General features: G+C 54.4%; 1 protein-coding gene across 2 annotated transcripts in view; it reads right to left on the reverse strand.

Annotated features, from left to right (window-relative positions):
* Positions 1 to 21433, reverse strand: part of LARP1 (La ribonucleoprotein 1, translational regulator) — a 70110-nt gene that overhangs the window by 13719 nt on the left and 34958 nt on the right. The window contains exons 2-7 of one of the 2 annotated variants that reach the window (XM_054038408.1): positions 11359 to 11420; positions 8380 to 8445; positions 4979 to 5147; positions 3019 to 3150; positions 2317 to 2469; positions 223 to 385 (exon numbers count right to left, since the gene is read on the reverse strand). In XM_054038408.1, coding sequence (XP_053894383.1) covers positions 223 to 385; positions 2317 to 2469; positions 3019 to 3150; positions 4979 to 5147; positions 8380 to 8445; positions 11359 to 11420 — 745 coding nt within the window. Of the gene's footprint in view, positions 1 to 222; positions 386 to 2316; positions 2470 to 3018; positions 3151 to 4978; positions 5151 to 8379; positions 8446 to 11358; positions 11421 to 21433 lie in introns of both variants that reach the window. The other variant, XM_054038407.1, reaches the window with a different exon arrangement.

The raw sequence follows: 21433 nt of genomic DNA on the forward strand, positions 1-21433 counted from the left end.
ACTGCCAGGCTGTGGCAAGAACGTGGCTGCGTTCCCTCCTGAGGCAGCGTCTATTGAGTATCTCAGGTAAGGTCGGGTACCCACGTTTTGAGCCGATTTCGGCCCCCGTGCGGGCTCACGGAGCTTCTCTGCCCCACGTTACACCACGGCAAGAGAGGACAAATCCCAGTCCCCTGGCTCTGCTGGCTAGGGTCGCCCCCAGTCCCCAGGGGAAGCACTTACATCTGCCGCTTGATGTAGTCCTTGAGCAGCTCCTGATCCACGCTGTACAGCTCCGTGCTGCTGACGTTATCGAAGTAGTAGGTGATGTTACTGGCGTACTTCTGGGTGCGCGAGCCGTCCGAGCTGTCGAATTTCCGGTAGCCGTACTGGTAGTCAAAGTGCGCTGAGAGAGAGGAACAAAGGCAGGACTTTCAGGGGGGCACATGACATCTATTGTCCCCGGGGTTTCATGATCTTCCTGAGGGTGTGGCATTGTGCTACAACCCAGGCAGTACCACCAGCACCAGCAATCCCAGTAAGGGCCCAGAACCAGCAGCACTCTGGACAGTCACAAGGAGAACTGCACAGGAACCAATGGAAGGGAGCCATCCCAATACAGAGTCCTGCCCCAAGGCAATTCCCGAAATCTGTAAATACCACGGCAAACAGAACAAGGGCTGGGGTAGGTGTCCAGACACTGCAGCAATTCCAGCAGAGGCCCCTCAGCTTTGGAAAGCCCCTGCTGCTACCAGCCGTCTCCTTAAAGAGCAAGGACAGGGACCCAGACAGTGGCAGGAGCTTGAAAACCCTGCCGCCCCCCCTTGCTTTAGCCATCAGGAGAGCTGGAAGGCGGAGCCTTTCGGGTGAACAAAGCCCTGGCCGTTGTCACAGCAAAGTCAGCTGGATTTCATGCCCCAGCAAATGGACAGAAATCACCACCACATGAACTAGCGGGGCTCACGCAGCCCCATCCCCTGGGAGCTGTCCATCATCCAGGAGTCCTCTCTCCTCATTCGTTCTCTCACCCCCATGACGAACACGAGGAAGAGGACTGAGAAGAGACGCTGCAGCTCTGGGCTGGAGCTCTCAACAGCACACTGCAACTCACGGTAGCTCTGTAATTAGTGGCACCGCGCCACGTTTTCCTTTCACGCTCCTGTCTTCCGCACTGCCTGGCCCAGCCGGGGCTTTGGAGCCCCTTGCTGGAATGGGCATGGCCGGCTCCCCCGGAGCAGTTGCCCCTCCCCCCCCGAGACCCTTCACTGGGAGCAGCTATTCTGTCCTGCTCACGGCACAGACCGGCACCCAGCCAGGGGCTGGTGAGGAACTTGCATTTCTCTGAGTGGGGCAGGGCTCTGGCAGCCAGAAACGCAAGTTCACAGCGCTGCACTGGGAGGGCTCGGCGCTACCGCGGATACATTCTATCTCAGGGCCTGAGGACGATGGGAGGAAAATTTAACCCAACTAGTCCTTAGGCTCATACTCAAAGCAGATCCAGCCATGCGCTGATGGAGGAGCTAGCCGCCTACTGAGAGGAGACAGGTGAGCCAGTGCTGACCCGGGTTTCGCCGGTACCGGGTTCAAGTCCCTATCTGCCAGGCTTCCGGTGTGACTTTGGGTAGGTCACAGTCTCCCTGGGCCTCAGCTCCCCATTTACAGAGGACCACCGCAATGGGGACCATATAAACACTTCAGAAAGGCCAGTCCTTAACCCTCACTCGGGATGCTCATCCACACATGACTTATGGATCCCACGACACTTCTCAAACCACCAGGCAGCCCGGGTGTCCTGGCCAACGTGCCCTCCACATCCAAGGCCACGTCCGAGGGGGAGAGTTACTTGTGATCCCGCCCCGGTGCTGCGCTAACCGACAGTCCTGAATTGCCAGGACCGAAGCCTGTCTGGTGAAACACCGAGGTATCCAGAGCACGGACGACACTTTTCTCTGTCTGTGCAGAACCCATTTCTGCGGCTGACCTGTACCAAACTAGGGCTGTTGATCAGCTCCACGGCTACCGTTCCACGTGGTGAGTTAGGGTATTTTCTAGCTCGGTGGGCTTTGGCCTGTGGTGAATGCTCGCACCCCAGGTGACCTGAAGAGACAGGGCTGTGAGGAATGAGACAGGCCTGACTGTTCCCATGTACACTCAAACTCCATCACCCCCAAATCCTTTCCCACCTTCCTGAAAAACAAACCAGCTCCAAGCCCCCATCACTCCAGCAGCAGCAGTCAGTCACTGTCCCCTTACAAAAGGGACTCTGAGGACGGGGTGCAGCCCATTGCTGACTGCATCACGCCCAGTTACAGACACCCAGAACAGGGCTATACGTACAGCGAGTGCCTCCTCTTCCTCGACTCCGGCCCCGGCCTCGGCCGCGGCCCCTGCCCCGGAAGGCTCCTCGCACCGCTCCTCCCTCGCTCTTGACGCTGGAGGTTTCGTCGTGATCAGGCCAGTTCCGCTCATGCTTGTTATCCGGGTGCCAGCCTGCGGAGGAGGAAGGGCAGGCACAGGAGGGACACGAGAGGTGAGGTCAAAGCGCCCTCTGCGGGTTCTGATGTGCAATTAGGCCTGGGGATTGCACCCCAGCTGAGGGACGCTTCCCCCTTGTCCTTTGGCAGGGACCAGAGTCTAGCATCTAAAGCAATTCCATCCCCTGTGCAATGCTCCCTGCACACGTGACAAGGCTAAAGCCCTTCTCTGCTCTGTGCCCAGATGAGCTCTCTACCTCGGGGGCAAATGCTGCAGAGCCCGGGCTTTCCCCGACCCTCTCCTGCCTTGGAGAAGCGTGGCTGGGAAAGGGCCCACCTGGCATTAGCGTACCACGACCGACACCATCCCCAGAGCTTCCCTTTGGATATCGTTCGTAGTGTGCCCCTGACCGCAGCGTCCAGGCGCTGCTCCCTGCCCTTGCAAGTCTCCAACGCCGGTGATGGGCGTGGAAATGCCACCGGCAGGCTGGGAATGCTGCAGCAGCAGCGCCACCAGGTGCTGAGACAGGGGAGCTACCGTCTGACCCCACCCCAGCCCACCCACCTTTCAAATCACTGCGGTTGTTGGAGAGGTGCCGGTGCTGCTCGTTCTGCCGGTTGTTCCGAGAGGCCGTTTTGTCCCTGGGCGCCTCCGCCTTCATGTCTATTTGCAGAGGGACCCACTTGTGCTTGTTGCCTGAATGAGGGCGTGACACAGCTTTAAAAGGAAGAACAAATATTTGCTTCCATCCACCCCCCCCCCCCCCCCCCGGCTCCCTGCATGTTCAAGCAGGGAGAGAATCTACGATGCATCCAATTCCAGGTCAGAAGGCGCTTGGGCCTCTCACACAGATCCCTCTGTGCGGCTCCTGCTGGACTAGTGCCCTGAAAACAGACTCAGACTGCGAACCACAGCACAGGAGGGCCGGGTGCTGCTCCCTTACCCCCAGTCTCTGCTGCTCTGGGGAGCTCAGGGCCATGGTGCTGCTGGTAGAACCACTGGACTTCAAAGCTTTCTGCCCCATGTATTTGGCACTTGCACATGGCCCCAAAGTCACACATGGACCTCGGACCTGACCTGGTGAACTTCAAAGCACAAAGAGGAGACCAAGACTGTTCTTGCCACTGTGTGCACCTCGCTCACTGCTGGACTGCCTGTTGTGCCCTGGGTTCGAAACAGGCTTCCGCCTGGAAAGCCACCTCTTAGGGTCAGTTGCACTGGACATCTCCCAGTACACAGGCAGCCACTGCCCCAGGAAAGATGATGAATGGGGCCCATCCATCCATCCGAGAGGCAGGCTATGGTCTTCCCAGAACTCATCAAGGTCTACAGAAAGGTCCCTGTACCCATAAGATATGGAGCGGCACTGTCACGCTCCTGATTTTCTAGTTCTGCTGATTTTTGCAGGCTGCTTCTTTCAGAGGTCTTTCAGACGCGTTTGCCCCTCTCTCTGCAGTCTCATGGGAACTGTCCCTGCAGCAGCAGCCGGTTGAGGGCTGGTCTACACTGGGAACTGCATTGGGCATAGTTACATCTCGCAGGGCTGTGAAACATCCCCATGCAGACAGTGCTAGGTTGACGGACGAATTCTCTCGGGGAGGTGCATTAACTACGTCAATGGGAGAACCCCGCCTGTCTGCACTGGGCGTGTCTACACCGAGTGCTGCAGCTGGGCCGCTGTAGCAGTGTAAGTGTAGATGTCCCCTGACTCTTTGCTACCCCAGCTACTCTGAGAGGGAACAGGAGTGACACCAAGACTCCTGGAGGGCAGAGGTGGCCGATGCACAGATTCCAGGCCCGGCACCCGCTGCCCCCTCAGATCCAGGGACAAAGCCTCACTCCCTTCCACGCCTATCCATTATTTCTTGTTTACAAGCAGCTACATAGCCCAGGTTCCACGTGCCTCTAACATCGTCCAGCAGTAGACCCCCTCGCCAGCTGATCCCTACCAGCAGAGGTTAGCTAATGCCCTCTCCCCAGAGGCTGTAGAAAAGAGGAACTTCCCCTGGAGCTGAACAGAGCTGGACCAGTTTGGATCAAACAGAGTAGGGGAGCGAATCCCAGAGCAGAGGGACACTCATGGGAAACACCCTGCAAACAACTGATGCAGGTCCACTCAATAGCTGTGGCTGCACTGGGGGGAAGGGAGAGAGAAGGAAAGGGAGGGTTGGGGAGTCTCAGGTTGGTAGGTGCCACGCCATTCAGGGCTTCATAGGCCAAAAGCCAGTCACCAGTAATTCTATCCACAATCCAAAAGGCAGCCAGGGTGGATGGCGAAACAGCAGGACTCTCTGCTTAGCAGGCACCATGCCTTGCTTCTGCACCAGCTTGTGAATGGATTTCAGATGCAGCCCCGAGGGCCGCAGGTTACAATCGCCCATCTGGATGTGGCCAGAGAACTCCGATAGCCAGGGCAGCAGAACATCAAAAGGTCACGATGCCATGGAAGCTGGCTAGGCCAGAACCAAATCCCCAATCTTCCAGCAGCCCCCTGGAATCTCGCCCACCCTGCCCCCATCCTCACCTTTCTTCTTCTGGGCCAACTTCTGGTTGTCGTCGTCCCCGTTCTTCTCCTCCCCGGACTCGTCCGATTTGGTTTTCAGGTTCTCTTTGCCATCGCTCCCGTCCCCTTTCTCCTGTTCTTTCATGTCTTTCTTGATGGGCAGCTTCCGGAGGGGCTGGGGTTTGGGCGGCTGCTGGAGACAAGAGCGAGGCAGGTGAGGCAAAGGGTGGTGGGAGCTGGCTCAGGACAGACTCCGCAGAGCTGGTCAGATACACCTGCCAGGGCCACGCCCATCTGGCCCCGCAGAGGGGAAGCGGGAAGGACAGTCACTAGTCTGGGGACGGGATCCCAGCATCTCACCTTGGGGAGACATCAGGTCCTGGTAAAGAGCAGTTTAGCTAGCAAGGGCTTGAAGACAAGCCGGCGCGAGCTTTGCCTGCGCTATCATCACTCCCAGTGCACACTCGGGCCTGGTACCGACAAGAGTTGCCCCCCCACCCCCACGAGGGGGAACAACAGTGGGGACAGGATTCCTAAATACAGGGAGGGGACATAAGGGATGCTCAGAGCTGCCTGTTGCATTGAGATGCTGGATCTGATGAAGATTCTCACCACAGGGGGGAGAGGCTGGGTAGCAACGGGGCACTGACAGACAGCAGCTATTGCATGGCCAGGAAACGAATGCTGAAAGGAAGGTGCCCAAAAATAGAAGGACTTTGACAGCTCCAGCATCTTGGCTGCAGCAGCGCGGGGCCATGCCCCTCATGAGTGCCAGTGTTAGCAGGCACCAAGCCACGGGCTGTTCTGCTTTCACCTGGGTAACTCGACCCCCGTCACCAAAGAGCCGGCTTACTGCACTTCCCTGCCTGACTCGCTGTGCCCGGGGTTCAGAACAGGATCCAGGCTCCCTGGCCCAGAATAGCACCGCTGAGCGAGGGAGCCCAACGTGCAGGGAATCCCTAAAAGGAAATCCTCTGTACCCGGGACCACAGCAAGCTATTCCTGGCTGCCTCCTGAGCCGATGCCCTGCACCCTGAAGAGTCGCTCAGCTGGAGCGACCAGCGCTACAGCAGGAGAGAGGCAGTGCCCATAGGGCCGTACCCTGAACTCCAGCTCCGACACCCCTCACCCCCCCATAGAAAACAACACTGATGAACGCTCGTGGCTGAGATTCCCCTGGGGCCTCTTGCCTCCAAGATGAGCAGTGCACAGAGGGGCTCTCCCATGTAACCTACTGTCCAACATGTGCTAACACGCGGAGAACATACGTGGATTACAGCCAGCTGGGGGCTGCTCATGTATGGAAGTGACAAGGGAGCAGCCTGGAGGGTGCGAGCCTTCCTGGCACACAGGCCCTTCTCCCAGCAGGAGGGTCATCTGTGCTGACACACCGCAGACGGGGCTGGCTAAGGCGGTCATGAAAGTGCAGTTTTAACCAGCATGGGGTCACCGGCTTCACAACCGGACCACTTCCTTCTGGCCTGCAAAGGTCCCAAACTCTATCTGGTTCGGAGATTAGTGGGCAGGGGAACATAGGAAGAAAAAACAGTTTCACCTCAAGGGTTAATTCTAGAGGACAACAGTGCAGAATTGGAGGGTCAGGGAAGGGGAGGAACTCCAGGCTGAAAGAGGAACTGGGAGCTGGGCTAGAGGAGAGATGCCATCTCACCTCCACTTCAGGAAGCAGCATGTTGGGATACCAACTTCAGAACAGCCGCACAAGCTGAGGGCATCTGGCTTCATTTCTCCCTCGGCTTGAGAAGGCTGCAGGAGCCTGGTACGTTCTGAGCCACAGGGAGGTCGTGTTTAGAAAGCGGCATTCATCCCCCCAGGCACACAGGTCACTGTAATTGTGCTGATTTGGGGTACTCTGAACAGCCACGTGTCTTCTCAGTGGGTAGATGAAAGTGCTTCCAACTCACACAAGCAAGTGGAAGCTTGGCACAGAATGTTCCTCACTGACGGCTCAAACTGCTCCTTGAGCTTTTTTTTTTTTATTATTAAAGGGACAATCCAAGTCCCGTCTCAAATCTGAACCGTGTAAAAGCAATCTTTTACCCAACCTAAGCAACACACCCAGGGTTGTGTGTTGTTCGCAATTCTGACAAACCGATGTTTAAAATATCCATTCCCCTGCTCTTCCAACCCAAACATCGTCGCCTCCCGAACTGGAACGCAAAACCGCCTAGGAACGGAAGCGAAACAAGACCTGCAGGATCTACGATTTTAACAATAGATAGAGGAGATTCTAGCTCTTATGGTTGCAGGGATCGCCTGTAAACATCACTCTAGCATAAAGCTGATGCAATGCCATCTTGCCGAGGCTGCAGGCAGCCTCAGCACCTCCGCTGCTGCTCAGAGCTTTGTTCAACAGCAGCAGCCTGAAATTAATAAGTGCTTGGGTCAATTTCATGGCAACAATTCAGAACCCTGTGGGTTACAAGGAAACTGACAACAATGGGGCCAATTTCATGTTGCTGCTGGGAAAGCAGCGAGCCGCTGAGACATGCGCTGGTGCTCTTCACTGGGTAAGTCTTTATAAGAAAGGTGGCTACATTTAGCAGACCCAACCGCTGCTCCTTTCTAGTAACACAAGGGGGCTTCAAGCTCAGGAACCCACTAGCAGGAGATTACACATGATAAACCACGCCCCGAGCAGGGTCCAGAGGCATCGCCTTGGTAGGAAGCTAAAGAAAGCTGGCTGGGCTCGAGTGCTGCCTGAGGGCAGCTGGGCCTTTTAGTACGTTGAGTTCTCTGGTTACTGGGAGGCTGCTGAATGTGTCAGGAACCAGAGGGTGTATAAGGGAGACAGAGGGGACCCACTAAAGGTGAGACTAGTCTGAAGAAAAGCCAGAGAGCGAGAAAGCAAAGAGGAAAACAGACACTGAAAACAGCACAGGGAAAAGATGCGCTGGCCTGTTATGAGAAAAAGAAAAGCGAAGGGAACAAAGAAAGCAACTCACACAAACTTACATTGTAAAGGCATTAGAATCTGCCCAGAGAAATACAGTTAAGAAACATACACAAACAATACACAGCTGTTTCTTCCTTGCATTCCAGGGAGTAGCAGCCTAGCTCTTTCCACTGTGGCTAGCAGGACTAGTCCATCAACTAGCAGGTCTCAGGTAACTTTTCCGAACCCTGCTATAATAATCTGTGGTGTTATTGGTAAAATAGGCATTGAAATGTGATAAAGGAAGATTTCAGCTGACAGTGTCAATTTCAGCTGTTTTAGGGACAGAGAAGCCCTCAGGAGACCTTGCTTCCTGAGGAAAAGCCCACAGGACATCTTGGTCTGGAGCAGTCAACTTTTCTAGAGCTCTCTGCCTTCAGAGAGAAGAGGGGACATCACTCATTCGCCAGGAAAAGCTCGGATGTTGCCGTACAGTAGAGGGTTTTGTTCGCAGGGTCTTGCTTCTTACCTGGATGCTCTTGTGGGCTATTTCTCCAGGGGTCGGCCAGTTCGTGGCATCACCAAAGTCACCGACCTTTATTCAAAAAACACAGAGATCTCGTTAGTACAGTAATCTCAAGCGCTGGTTCTGACGGGCTGCTTCCTCGCATTCAATAGGCCAATATCCCTCCTCCCCCTTCCAGAGCACAGGGCCTGGGCTAGAGGATCGGACCAACAGCCCTGACACCATCCGGCAGCGTCCAGTACCAGATGCTTCAGAGAAAGAGACAAGAAACATCCTCGTGGACAGCCATGGAATAACATGCCCAAAGGGGACGTTGCTGCCTACCCCAGGGGGATCCAAGGTTGGTTTATGCCCTGAAGCCTCAGGGTGTATAACCCTTAAAATCCTGTCTAAGAAGCGTGAATAATTATTATCCACATAAAGTGTCACCCTCTTTAAAATCCTGTTAAGCACTTGATCTCAGTGACCTCATGGGCAACAAGTTTCACCAGCTAGTTATAGATGGCATAAAATATTATTGTCTGGTGGTTTTAAATGTGCTGCCTCGGAGTTCGTTGAACAGCCCCCTATTCTTGAATGATGGATGAGTGCACTGCAGACCCACTCTGGGCGCTTCGCTGTACCTTCCTATTGCTAGCTGGCCAGAGAGCTGGATGACCCTGCTTTTAGCTCAGAGAGAAGACGGTCACATGTTCAGAGCCACAAGGGTCAGGTTCAAGCCCCGTGGCCAACAGCTCACCCAGATGAGCGGTGTGATAAAATCAGAAACAGCAGCTGCTGACACCCTCTTTATACTCCTCACTACTGCGTGGAAGGATCATCTCTTCCCTAGGCCAACCTGCTCTCTCCAGCCCCCTAGGCAATTTTGTTGTCAGTCTCTAAATCCCCTCTATTTCCGCAATCAGATGTCTGGAGCTGAACTCTAACATCATCCTGGTGCCGCCTGGTGGGGTCAGACCACAACTGCAAGGCTCGGCGGGGTTTCAGCCCAGCCCCGTTTCCCTTAAAGAGGAGTAATCCAGCTGGGATACCGAATTCACTTTGAAGTTCATTCTAAACGCTCGTGCCACCTGGCGGCAGATGACTGCAGGGCTCACGCACATTAAACAGCACAATTGCAATCAAGTGCTGCCAATTACACGAGCCAGCAGCAGCACAGAGCAGCAGAGCTCTGTGCTCAATTGAGGCAAGAACAGGCATCTGGTTTCAATTCAATCCACCCAGAGCAGCCACTAAGGCCACTCACAACACACCATTCATGAGCCTTCCCCTGTGGGGCTGGAGCTTGCCAGCGAAGCAGTTTGGTTTGCAGGGAGTTAGACCGTTTATTGGTGTCTCCACTCGATCTAGTTTTCAAACCGGATTCTTTGAGAACGAGAGGTGTTTGCAGGGGGAAAGAGGCAGGGCGTGGCTGTCGCTTCCCAACCAAGCAGGGGAGGAATGTTAACGCCACAAGACGTTACGCTATTTTGCTTGTAGGGCTTGCCAGGGCCGGGGAGGGGGATCGGTGCCAGCTCGGGGCGCTCCGGGTCGAGTCGGACCTCTGCTCTGGTGCTGGGGTCAGTGCCGACTCCATCGGGGTGTCCTGAGACGGACGGCTCTCTCCTTTTTCATTCTGGGTCTGAACGACTTACAGATGCGACGCTTGTCGCTTATGTGTCCTTCTAGACACCTTAAATGGCTAACATGTGAGTCGCTGTGGGCATGGGGCACTTACAACGATCGCATGGTTTAAAGCCTGAGGATCCCCAGGGCATCCCCCATCCCTAGGCTGAGTCCCATCCGGGACCAGCTATCTAGAACGAATACTAAGGGTAAATACTGAACTAAACACAACTATTTTACAAAGAGACACACTGAACTAGGCGAAAGCTAGCTGAAGTTCCCGCACCATCACTGGCAGCGGGAAGGAACTGAGGGTGGGGGGAGTCAGCAGCACCCCTTATATTGTGCCATGCAGGTGCCACTCCAGGGGGCACCAGAGCCTGTCCCCTACGGATACTGCTAAGGGAAAAACTTCCGGCACTGGTGCATGCGGTGAGCACACACCTAATATGGACTGGACATGAGCAAGCACTCGAAGAAGAAACAACGGCCTCCGAGGGACAGCACGGAGCAGGTCCAAGCGGGTGGGGAATGATGGTCGTTCTAGGCACCCACATGGCGCTGTGCATCGTCCATCCGCTTCACCGACATCGATCCATCCGCGCGGGCACATGGGCTCACACCCACCCCCCGGGAGGCGGGCAGGCATTGCACCCAACATACAGGTGGGCAGAGGGCACCAATTTAAGTTGTGCCCGTCACCGTGGCATCTAGGCACAACCCCTGCCTCTGAGGGTGCTGAGAAGAGCCCTAGGAGATGCTCTGATGACAGGTCCTAGGCAAGAGCCTGGCCGGACTGACAACCCAGAGTGGCATGCTCTTGTAAACGCAGCAGCTGGGAGAAAGGTGCCCTCTGCGGCACTGCCATGGCCCAGAGCTGGGCACTGCCATGGAAGCACCACACGCTGCTGGAGGCACGCGCAGGTTTCCGGCGGCCACCCAAAACCAGCAGCTGTGCAGAGCTGCAGGGTGTGTGGGTGAAGAGCCACCCCTGGCTGCTAGGGAGTGGAAATGCATGCACTATTCAGACAGCTTGCTCCCCGGTGACGTAACAAAAATACTGCCCTAAGTGGCATGGGAGGCAGCGTGGTCTAGTGGACAGAGCAGTGACCTGGGAGTCCAGGAGACCTGGGGTCTAATCCCAGCTCTGTCACTGGCCTGGGGCAAGTCACTTCCCCTCCAATGCTTTGCCTGTCTTGTCTGTGAGGCTAAGCGCTCTTGGGGGCAGGGACTCTGTCTCCCTACGCGTACGTACAGCGCCCAGCACACTGGGTCCAATCGCGGCTGGGCCTCTAAGTGCTGCTGCAATGCAGAAGACAAACAACGAGCGCCAGGTAATACACCACCAGAAACGGGAAGAGGCAGAGGCAGACGTACCTTGCTTCCTTTCCGCTGCCTGGGGTTTGCAGCCCTCACCACTTTGGCTGGAGTTGTATGTTCTGTGAAAGTAAAACAGAGGCGTTAATACGCAACACCAAGCGTTGCTAGAGCGTTAACCTCAATGGACAGCGGAGAGAGAAGGCCACGTGCTGGCACTGGCTGAGTCCTCTCCCTACCTGGGCCAGAGTCCCTCTTAGATCTTCCCAATGACCCTTCTCTTCTCCACAGTGCACCAAGGTGAGTTACCCACCCAGCCCTTAGAAAGGAGGAGGGAAAAGGTTTGTCCACACCGGGCCCAAGCCCCAATTCCATGCACACACACACACACCAATCAACCCGACTCAGGTCAGCAAGCACTGGGTCTTAGGGGTGGGTCAGAGCTGTTGCAATTCAGGTCGAAGCCCTGGCCTTTTGCAATGTGGAAGCAGGGCCAGCTGCAGACCCGAGTCGGAGTCTACATAGTGCAGCATGGACACGTTAGCGCAGCTGTGAGACCAGATCCAGCCACTGTAAACCCAGGTTACCAATGCAGTGCAGACAGACACTCAATCACGGCCTTGGAAACACGCCCAGTGTCCTGGGCTTCGCACGCAGCACAGATATCCCCTACGTGGCCAAATCCGGAAGCATCCAACCCCTCTCGTGGGGGGAGGAGGCGGAGATCCCAGGAGGAAGTATAATGAATGGCACAGGCTGGACCTTGTGATTCTGAAAGGAGCTCACCTGCTCTCTGCTGGATTGGCAGAGTGCAGTGTCTCTCTTAACTATTCGCTCTGGAGTCCAACCTTCTCCGCTCCGACCCAAAATCAACAACCCAAATCACTCCAACGGAGAGTCCCCATTTCACCTCTGGGCGCACGGCAGAAACAGTCCCAAACCTCTACCGATGCTGGGCCACAAAAACTTGAAAGGTCACCTGCCACAACCGTGATCACGGAGGCTGCAAACCCTGATCCAATTCCCGGCACCACCCTTCCCCAATCCACTCATCACCCAGCCCCCCAGGCAGGGAGAGTTACACTCCGACTGACAGCCAGCGTTTCCTGTTCTCCACCTCTACGCTACACACCCCATTTATACCAAGGGATCTCCCCCTGCAATGCACGAGTCGGGGTCAGTCTCACGGGTGCAGCTTTGCTCACTAAGAGGCTGGCCAGTCCCACCCCAGCCCGCTCAGCCCAAGCGAGAGGACACTAGCCCTTGGCCGCCTGCAGCCGGGTGTCTCCCCTGAATTCACAAGCAGAACGGGACAGTTAGGCATTTAACACAGACATCTAGGAAGTGTGAGCACACAGAGAGCGACATTACTGCACGGGGGTCAGTCAGGGCCCTTCACGTTAACATGGAGGGACAAATGCCCAACCCCCACCACGGCTAGTAAATACGGACAGACCTGCAATGGCTATTACTGAGGGAGTAAATGCCAGGGCTGACAAGGCAGAATTACACCCAGCATGGCAGGGCTGACAGGGACGACGACCAGGGAGCGAAGGAACAATGGCGACTGAATTAGGAGGGCTTTTTAGTACCACCAAAGCGCTCCTTGTGTGGACGGAGTGACACTGCCTTTGTACCGGTGCAATAAACCTGCCTCACCTCCCAAATGAAACAAATGATACCGGTACGGGTGCACCGTTTGTCAGTATCGCTGTATCCAAGCTAGAGAGGTTTGCCTGTCTTGTCTCTGCTGGTCACGGATCGCACCCCTGACCACACAGCTATGCCAGCAGAAGTCTGTGGTGTAGACCTGGCCTTCGCTTCCAATCTGCAGAGTTTGAAGCATCCACACAAAAGCCCACCTGAACACTGACGCTAGGCGATCTGTTAAGACTCTAGCACATCCCTGCATAGGGTTTATTTTACAAACAGGATTCAGCCAGGTTCTGTGATCCGTCTGCAAACCCCATCACAGCGTAGGCTTGTTCGCATGGTTAGCGGACATGACCACATGGTGGTTTGATCTGATCTACGCTGCAGGACAGCACACCACTGGCCGTGTTGCAGGCCGGGGGACTTCTGCTGCAACTAGCTTCTGCAGCAGGACTGTTTCTGGGATGGAGACCAGCCCGGAGACTTGTCCTCCACACACAGCCCCTCCCACACTCAGCATGACTGCCAGCTTGCTCAACTCCGACACAGCTCTTGGGAGGAGGGGCAGTGAAGTTCTGCTTGTTCTATAAAGCACCACGCAAACTGAAATCTGCTGCATAAGCAGTAGCACAAGCGAGCCCTCGAGCAGCTGGGCACCAAAATGGCTTGATGAGCTTGGCTTTTCCCGAGAGGGTGGTGGAGCGATTTTAATGAGGGACACGTGGCCCTTGCTGCCCGGCGTGTCGTATGTGCGCCCGGCTCCTCGCAACTGCTCTGATCTCGGCAAAAGGCAGCAGCTGTGCGAGCGCCCTCTGCCAGGCAGCAACTGGAGACACACAGCTCCACGGGAAGGGAGCAGCTGAGGCTGTCTCTACCGGCTCTCCTCCCGTCCCCTCCCCTAGCAGGTGGGCAGACGGAATCAGCTGCCCTGAACTGGCCATGACAGTTTGAAACAGTGCAATCCCGATCCAAACAGCTGCCCTACTGGGCAGGATTGCAGCACGGCTCGGTGGGGTATTCCTGTTCGAGTGGCTCCATGGATGCTGGTAATACCCCCTTCCACACTGCATGCATGGGCCCCCGGCGCATGCCCTGCACAGGAGCATCCATGCAAAGACCAGCATGCGAGAGCGCAGATGCGTCCGCTGCACACAGAAGCCTCAGTTGTACAATCACGGGACTCTGTCGGGGCTGGCCTGGAAAGGGAGAGGTTCAGCCGTGGCCCCTCTCAAGGCAGGCCGGGTGAGCACTGCCATGTGTCACAGCTGCCACCATTAATTTCAGGGGGCCAGTAGAATGGTCTCCATTCAGTAAAAGGCCACAGAAGGACAGAGCAGCATCCATGACCCGCTGCACAGGTGAGGAAGGATGGGCTTGTGGACAGGGCACTTGCCTGGGGCTCAGATCCTGGGTCTGCCACAGCCTGCCTGTCCCACCTTGGGCAAGTCGCCATTTCTCTGTGCCTCAGTTCCCCACCTGACATCAATCACCAGCTGTAAAACGGTGATAATACAACGTGTGCGTGTGTGCGCGTGCACGTACAGCGCCTAGCACAATGGGGGTCCCGGATTGTTTATTTTGGCGTAGCAAGTGGGGCCTCCAAAACAACTTCCTTTCTTCCACCCTTTGGCTATTTTGACAGCAAACTCGTTGGGGCAGGGACTGTCACGCAGCACTATGCGAGCCTGGCACCTCTGGGCACTAGCGTAATGACGACAAAGCGCTGCACAGGAGCGTGGGAGGTGGACGAGACTGTAGGGGGAAATTAAATGCTTTTCCTCTCACCTACACTTGGCATCCCCCTCCCACCCCGCAGAGAGAAAACCCTGTCCCCCTCAAACATCCAGAAGATGCCCTGGAATGCCCTGCATTTTTATGCCTGCTAGATGGTCAGAGAACAGCACTGGGGTGAGGTTTTGTCAGCTCCAGCTTCTCTGTGCCACTGACCCCGAGGCAGGTTTACTGCAGCCACCCTGAAAATATACCGGGGCTTAACTCCAGCTCCACTTCAGTTCTGCACCTCACCTTTAAGGGGTGCTGGGCCCAATATTTCACCCCTAAATGATTTACGTCCGCTAAGTCCACAGAACTGTATCTGTGCTCCCTCCCGGGCACTAGCTGTCCTGCCCAGAGGAAGGCTAGTGACCCAGTACTCGAAGAATGTTTTTTAAACAGTTTGAAAACATCTCTGAGTAAAGCCTGGGCCAAGGGGAGCACAACGCCGCCATTGTAACATCTGGCTGGAATTTCAGTTGTGAAATTGTTTTACAAGGTTTGATGCAGCTGGTTCAGAGACGGTGGCTTTAAAAGCAGGGCGTGTCACATACGGGACTTCACACATGCTCACAACCATGTTATACCATACACTGATAGTGTCTCTAACCACCCCCCCCCCTTTTTTTTTTATATAAAGGATAGCGTGTAACTCCTGAAATTCTGAAGCTGGTTTCCCTTAGGGGGATTATTTTTTCCCCATAGCCTGCTCCCAACTGATGCTGTTTTAACAGGTTGCTAAACACGTGCTGTGGGATGGCTCATATGCGGCACGTGTGCGCTTGACTACAGATGCACTTCAACGCTATGCACCCCTCTCCCTGCCAATACTTCTCCCCAGCCCTCCGCCGCACGCTCCTGGTACCACAGGCAGAACAATGCACTGCAGCCAGCCAGGGACGAAAATGAAGGTAACACCTTAATTCCGTTTTACCACCCTGCGAGCGCCATAGCGGCCTCACAAGCAGGCAAGAGCTCACACACACCAGGAAGAACCAGCTCTGCAAATAGCAACCCTGCACATCCATGAGACAGCCAGCAGACCCCCCCTCCCCAATCCCCAGGACCCATCCTCTGCTGAGTGAGGGGAAAGGTACTGTGCACACGGCACCCCCCATTCCGGAGACAAGCCCAGGGTTCTGCAGGGATGGAACGACGGGCACTGGTACCCCTGCAACACTGGCTCAATGGCTTTATTCCAACAGGGGGAAGAGCAGGAAGAAAGGGGGCTGGAGGAGCATGGACATCCCATTAGCAGCCCCAGGCGACGGCAGATTAGAAGTGGCTGGGAGCCGCGCTGCGCCACAGAATGCCCTGGAAGCTCACTGCTTCTCGGAGCCAGCCTGCGTTACACAGGTGCTCCGACTAGGCGGTCAAAACGGTCCCTTTTCAGGCCTTAGCACCCAGGAGCGGGGCCGGGGCGCCGAGCTGTGCACACTGAAGCGCCAATGAGCCAGAATAAGAAGTGGCAAAGCAGAGTTTCCCCGTCAATTCCCCCTTCAAAGGGTTCCCGAGTGGGATTTCACATAGACACCAGCTCCCTGGTTCTGGAATCCTCCTTGCTAGCTGGCACTCATCCACCGTCCTCGTCCTCCCACAGACGGCGATGCCAGAAAGCCGAGCCCGCAGCACAAGCGCCCGCTCGCTGGAGCCATGCTCACCATTAGGCTTTTACTTTCCTTAGTGGAGGCAGCAGAACTCTTTCCAAACAGCCCCTGAATTCTCCACTCCACGCCCACAGAGGTCACCAGCTAAATATAGCTTCAAAAGGCACCTGGAGATACAACAGAAACCCCGGGCCTGCTTTCCAACCGCATCTGGAGCTCTCGCTGACTTCAACAGTAGCGGCGAACGTTCAGCCCCTCTGAAAAATCAAGCCGCTAACACATGGAATTAACTATACAGCACAGCGTCTTCAATTTACACCGTTAGCCGGGAAGACCCCCTCTTCCCCTCCCTGCTGCCACTGTACCAGATATAATCCCGCCAGCCTTCCCCTGGGTTTCAGCTCCCCCCCAGACTGCAATCCTGCGCCTAGAACTCAGTGAGACACCCCAAGACAAATCTAATGCACCAATTTCATAGGTATGTCCTCCGGGATGCCCAGCAGCACCGCTAGGAGAGGCCCTCTTCCCCAACTAACAGGAGAGGGACACATGGTCGAAAGGAACGAACACAGCACAGGGAGCCAGGAACTCGGCTAGTCTGGCTGCCTTAAGAGCCATCATTTAAACCTGTCCTCATCTGCAAGGTGGGAATACTACTCCCTTATTGTACGGAGGAGCTGGGAGGAACGAGGTTTGTGGGGCGCTTTAAAAACGAAATGTGCCAAGCATGGGCTTGCCAGGAGAGTTTTGAGCACTCTGTTCCACCAAGATCTATGTGGAGAGAATACACAGGACAGCAAGAGAGAGACGGGGGTAAATTGCTACCTACGGACAAAGGGCTCGAGCGGAGTGGATCGCACAGAGCCCCTTCCGACAAACGAGAACACAGAGGGCGCGTGACCCAGCCAATTATATACCATAAAGCTTTGTGAAGGAGACATTCCAGTGAGGCCCTTCCTGCCCACACCCACGCATGGTAAAGAGCCCACGGCACATACCTGACAGATACCACCAGCCTGGATGCGTCTGCACTAAGCTAAGCTTTTTTTGGTACTTTGCCCACCCAGTTGTTCTGGGTGAGGGTGCTGGTGTACATAGGGCTCCAGGGAGCACCAGCGTTTTAGCACCATGTCACCTAAGCCTAGCGTAGTCCACGCTCCGGCGTCCCTCTCTCGGCGCTGACTCAGTGAACATCCCCAGCTTATACCTGGGCACAAAGGCTGCTGCACTTGTCTATGCAGTCCCTGCACCACCGGTAATCAGCTCCTTATTTTGCAAATGGTATAAAGGGCCTGCTAACAAAGCCACTCGTGAATTCCAAATTAAACCCAGGTCTGAATCACTCCCTTTCACATGGCCCTTTCTGCGCATTTATCGTACGCCCAGGGGACGCTAGAACCCCCCAGGAACATTCGCGGCACTGTACTTTGTCCAGCTCCATTACGCTACAGCGTGCACAGGGAGAAAGAGAAAACCAGCACAGCAAAAATGCCAGAGGACGGCAGACCCCACCCAAGCCGGCCCTGCAGAAACCTACCCAGCCCAAACCTGGTACACTGCAGGCATTGATAGAGCAGCTCGCACGCTGAGGAGAGGGTGGAGCATACGATCTTTATGGAGGAGGACACCTCCGATAGAAGCCCGCACCAACTGCCTCGCAGCTGGACTGAGGACACGTACTGGGGGACGGTGAGGAACCAAAGTAACGCGACGGCAAACCTGATTTAAGAAGTCAGGAGACTTCTGGCAGAAAGACAACAGCTCCCTGGCGAGGGTGGAGCAGATATGCAGCTTTCCACGAGCCTGATCATATGCACCAAATGGATTTGGCTCAAGCCACACTAGACTCAATTATTGCATGTGACCTCAAAGCCACAATTCCTTTCCAAGTGTACGTGGGCAATGCCTGCTTGGATTACCATGTGCCTGCTTAGTATTTATTACTGGTGTTCCCAGAACGAGAGGCCAGAGTGGACCTAGGGCCCCATAGTGCAAGGCGCTGTACGAAACACTTACTTGAGAGAGTCCCCACCCGGAAGAGTTTACAGTTTAAATAGACAAGACAAAGGATGGGAAGGGAAGCTAAGGGCCAGAGATTTTGCCCAAGGCCACAAAACAAGTCAGTGGCAGAGCGAGGAACAGAGCACTGTGGGCTGTGGCTTGAGGCCTGAGTTATCTACTCCCCCACGCTGTCTCGCTCCTGGGGAATTTCAGATCACAGGACAGCCCCACCATTTCTGGGTCTTGCTATTTTGCGAGCTGGTCATTTCAGGGGGCTGGGTGGGTGAGAATGACACAAAACTGGTTTGGCTTCCCTGAATGGTTTGAGGAGAAAGTAGCATTGTCACAGGCAGACACCACAAGTGGGGAAGTCCAGCCAGGCTTTCAGGTTAATGAACGCCTGTCAACCGTATGCACTAAGACAGCCACTGGAACAGGTACCAAGGACAACGCAGCAACACAGCTCAACTCCAGCTCATGAGCGTTTGCAACACGCTTTGAAGAGGAATCGCGCTATGGAATGGTGAAGTGTTACGCTCCGGCTAGGAGACACGTTTACTTATTACCTGCTTGGGGAAATCAAAACCAGAGCTTTAGCCAGCCTGCCTTCTCCTGCTACAAGCAGCTCACAATGGCTTTCTAAGGGATCAACGCAATCCACGAGGCACCCCTGGTACCGCAGCGCAGGCCATGCAACTAGGTAATGGCACATTGCCACGCAGGTCCTTGCAAACTATTCCTACAGTGCGGAAAAGGACTACCACCACCAAGGTATCTGCTGGGACTGGGCATTTCTAAAGGAGCCTAGGTGCTCTTAGCCCACTTAATTCCAACAGTAGTTGGGCACCTTGCGCACCTAACTCCCTTAGGCTCCTTTGAAAAGACCAGCACTTGAGACTTCCAGATGCTTAACAAGATTTCTAAAATCCAGACATTTAAATGGACAGAGAGACCATCCCATCACCACGACTGCCCAGAGCGCTTACTCCACGGAGTACCCCCAGGGCGGGTGCACTCATGTGTACATGAGCCACTGGTGCTGAGTCTGGGGGGGCTACGGGGCTCAGCTCCCTCCCCCACAAAGCCCGGCTGCCCTGGCAACTCTCCCTGGCGTTCCCAGCATGGTAACGTGCCGCTGCAGCACGAGGAGGTCAGGGATTCTGGCTGTCTGCCAAGGCTGTCCCAAGGAAGGAAATGGTGATTTTGAACAGTCCATCTCAGCCAAATCGGAGCGGAATTTAATTGGAGAAAGAGGAGGCACTTTTCTAGCCCAAGGAGACTCCCCCCTCCCCCCAGTGAATACCGCAGGCCTGCTGCAAACAGTGGAAATGAAAGAGCTTCTTGAAGAATCCTGGATAATGGAAAGTGTTAGACAACCTAAACCTAGGTCAGATCAGCCCTCCCCATAATACAATACAATACATAAATCCCCATGTGTCAGGGCGTAAAAAAGCCACCAATGGAGGGGGGTGGGGGGCGAGAGAAGAGGAGAGGAGACTCTCTCTATAGACGGCTTATTCCTTAACTGTCTATTCAGAGGAAGATGCAAGAATCCCTGAAAGCAGCTACCAGATGCAGGACAGCGGACTAGAGGCAACACTAGATATTCCAGTTAGACAAGTACTGGGCTTTGCACTGACTCAACACCCACCCTTGCCAGGCAATTCATGCAGCAAATGCAAGCACCAACGCTTGATGGAGTGTGTGGGGCATAGAGCTTGCACCTTCTGGGGGGGGGGGGGGGAGTGGGGCGCTCTTTTTTAGGTGTATTAAGAATCAGCCTGTTTAATAGTGGTGGTTTTGTTTGTGGCACTATCTACTTTACTTCCATAACCAAGGAACACTTTGGAGAAAGGATGTCTTTGTTAAAAGTTAAGAGACACTTCCCTCCCTCCCTCCCGCCCTCCATCTCTGCAATCAAGGTGATGCCAGCAAGACTCCTGTACTTGCAAGGAAGAACCGATTCCACACATGGGATATTTCTAAAAGATAAATATTTTTTCAGAGTCTTTTTATGTCAGCTTTATACATTCTAAAACAAACAAAATGTAGTCAGAGCCCCAAGGTTTAAAAATTCTTTAAAGCACATAAAGGCAGAATTGAAACCTACTTTAAACTGCCAATTTGCCCCAGTTACAACCATCAGTGCAAACCCTTAGTACAGATAGGCAAATCTGCAGTTATTTGCCCCAGTGCAACGTAGCTTAATTTCATGGGAACAGCAAACTACCCTGACAAACTGTGGCTTGGCCCATCTACACTAGCAGACTGCACCAGTGCAGCTGCTCTGCTGTCAGAAATCCCCAGTAAATGAGGTGCGACAGTCCCAGAGAATGAAGCTGCCCAGTCATTCACAACAGATATTGCACGGCTACAGAACTAGCTAACGATCGTCTAAATCAGCCTCTGTGTCAGCTGACTAGAGGATAGGCAACGTAATGCCAAATTTTTAAAAAAGGCTCCAGAGGTGATCCTAGCAATTACAGGGTGGTAAGCCTGACTTCAGTATCCGGCAAATTGGTTGAAACTATAGCAAAGACCAGAATTATCAGACACACAGACAAACACGATTTGTCGGGGGGAAAGCCAACATGGTTTTTGTAAAGGAAAATCATGCCTCACCAAGCTATTAGAATTCTTTCAGGGGGGTCAAAAACCATGTGGACAAGGGTGAGCCAGTGGATACAGTGTACGTGGAGTTTCAGAAAGCCTTTGACAAGGTCATTCACCAACGGCTCTTACGCAAAGTGGACAGCCATGGAGTAAGAGGGAAGGTCCTCTCATGGATCAGTAACCGGTTAAAAGATGGGAACCAAAGAGTTGGAATCAATGGTCAGTTTTCAGAATGGGGAGAGAGGTAAATAGTGGGTCTCCCAAGGATCAGCACTGGGACGAGTGCTTTTCAACATACTCAGAAATGATCTGGAAAAGGGGTAAACAGTGAGGTGGCAAAGTTTGCAGATGATACAAAAAACCTCAAGGTAATTAAGACCAAAGATGACTGTGGAAAAATTACAAAGGGATCTCACAAAACTGGGTGACTAGGCAACAAGATGGCAAATGGAATTCAATGCTGATATACACAAAGTATTGCACACTGG

This window comes from Malaclemys terrapin, chromosome 8 (genome assembly GCF_027887155.1).
Source record: "Malaclemys terrapin pileata isolate rMalTer1 chromosome 8, rMalTer1.hap1, whole genome shotgun sequence".
In the NCBI taxonomy this organism is placed as follows: Eukaryota; Metazoa; Chordata; order Testudines; family Emydidae; genus Malaclemys; species Malaclemys terrapin.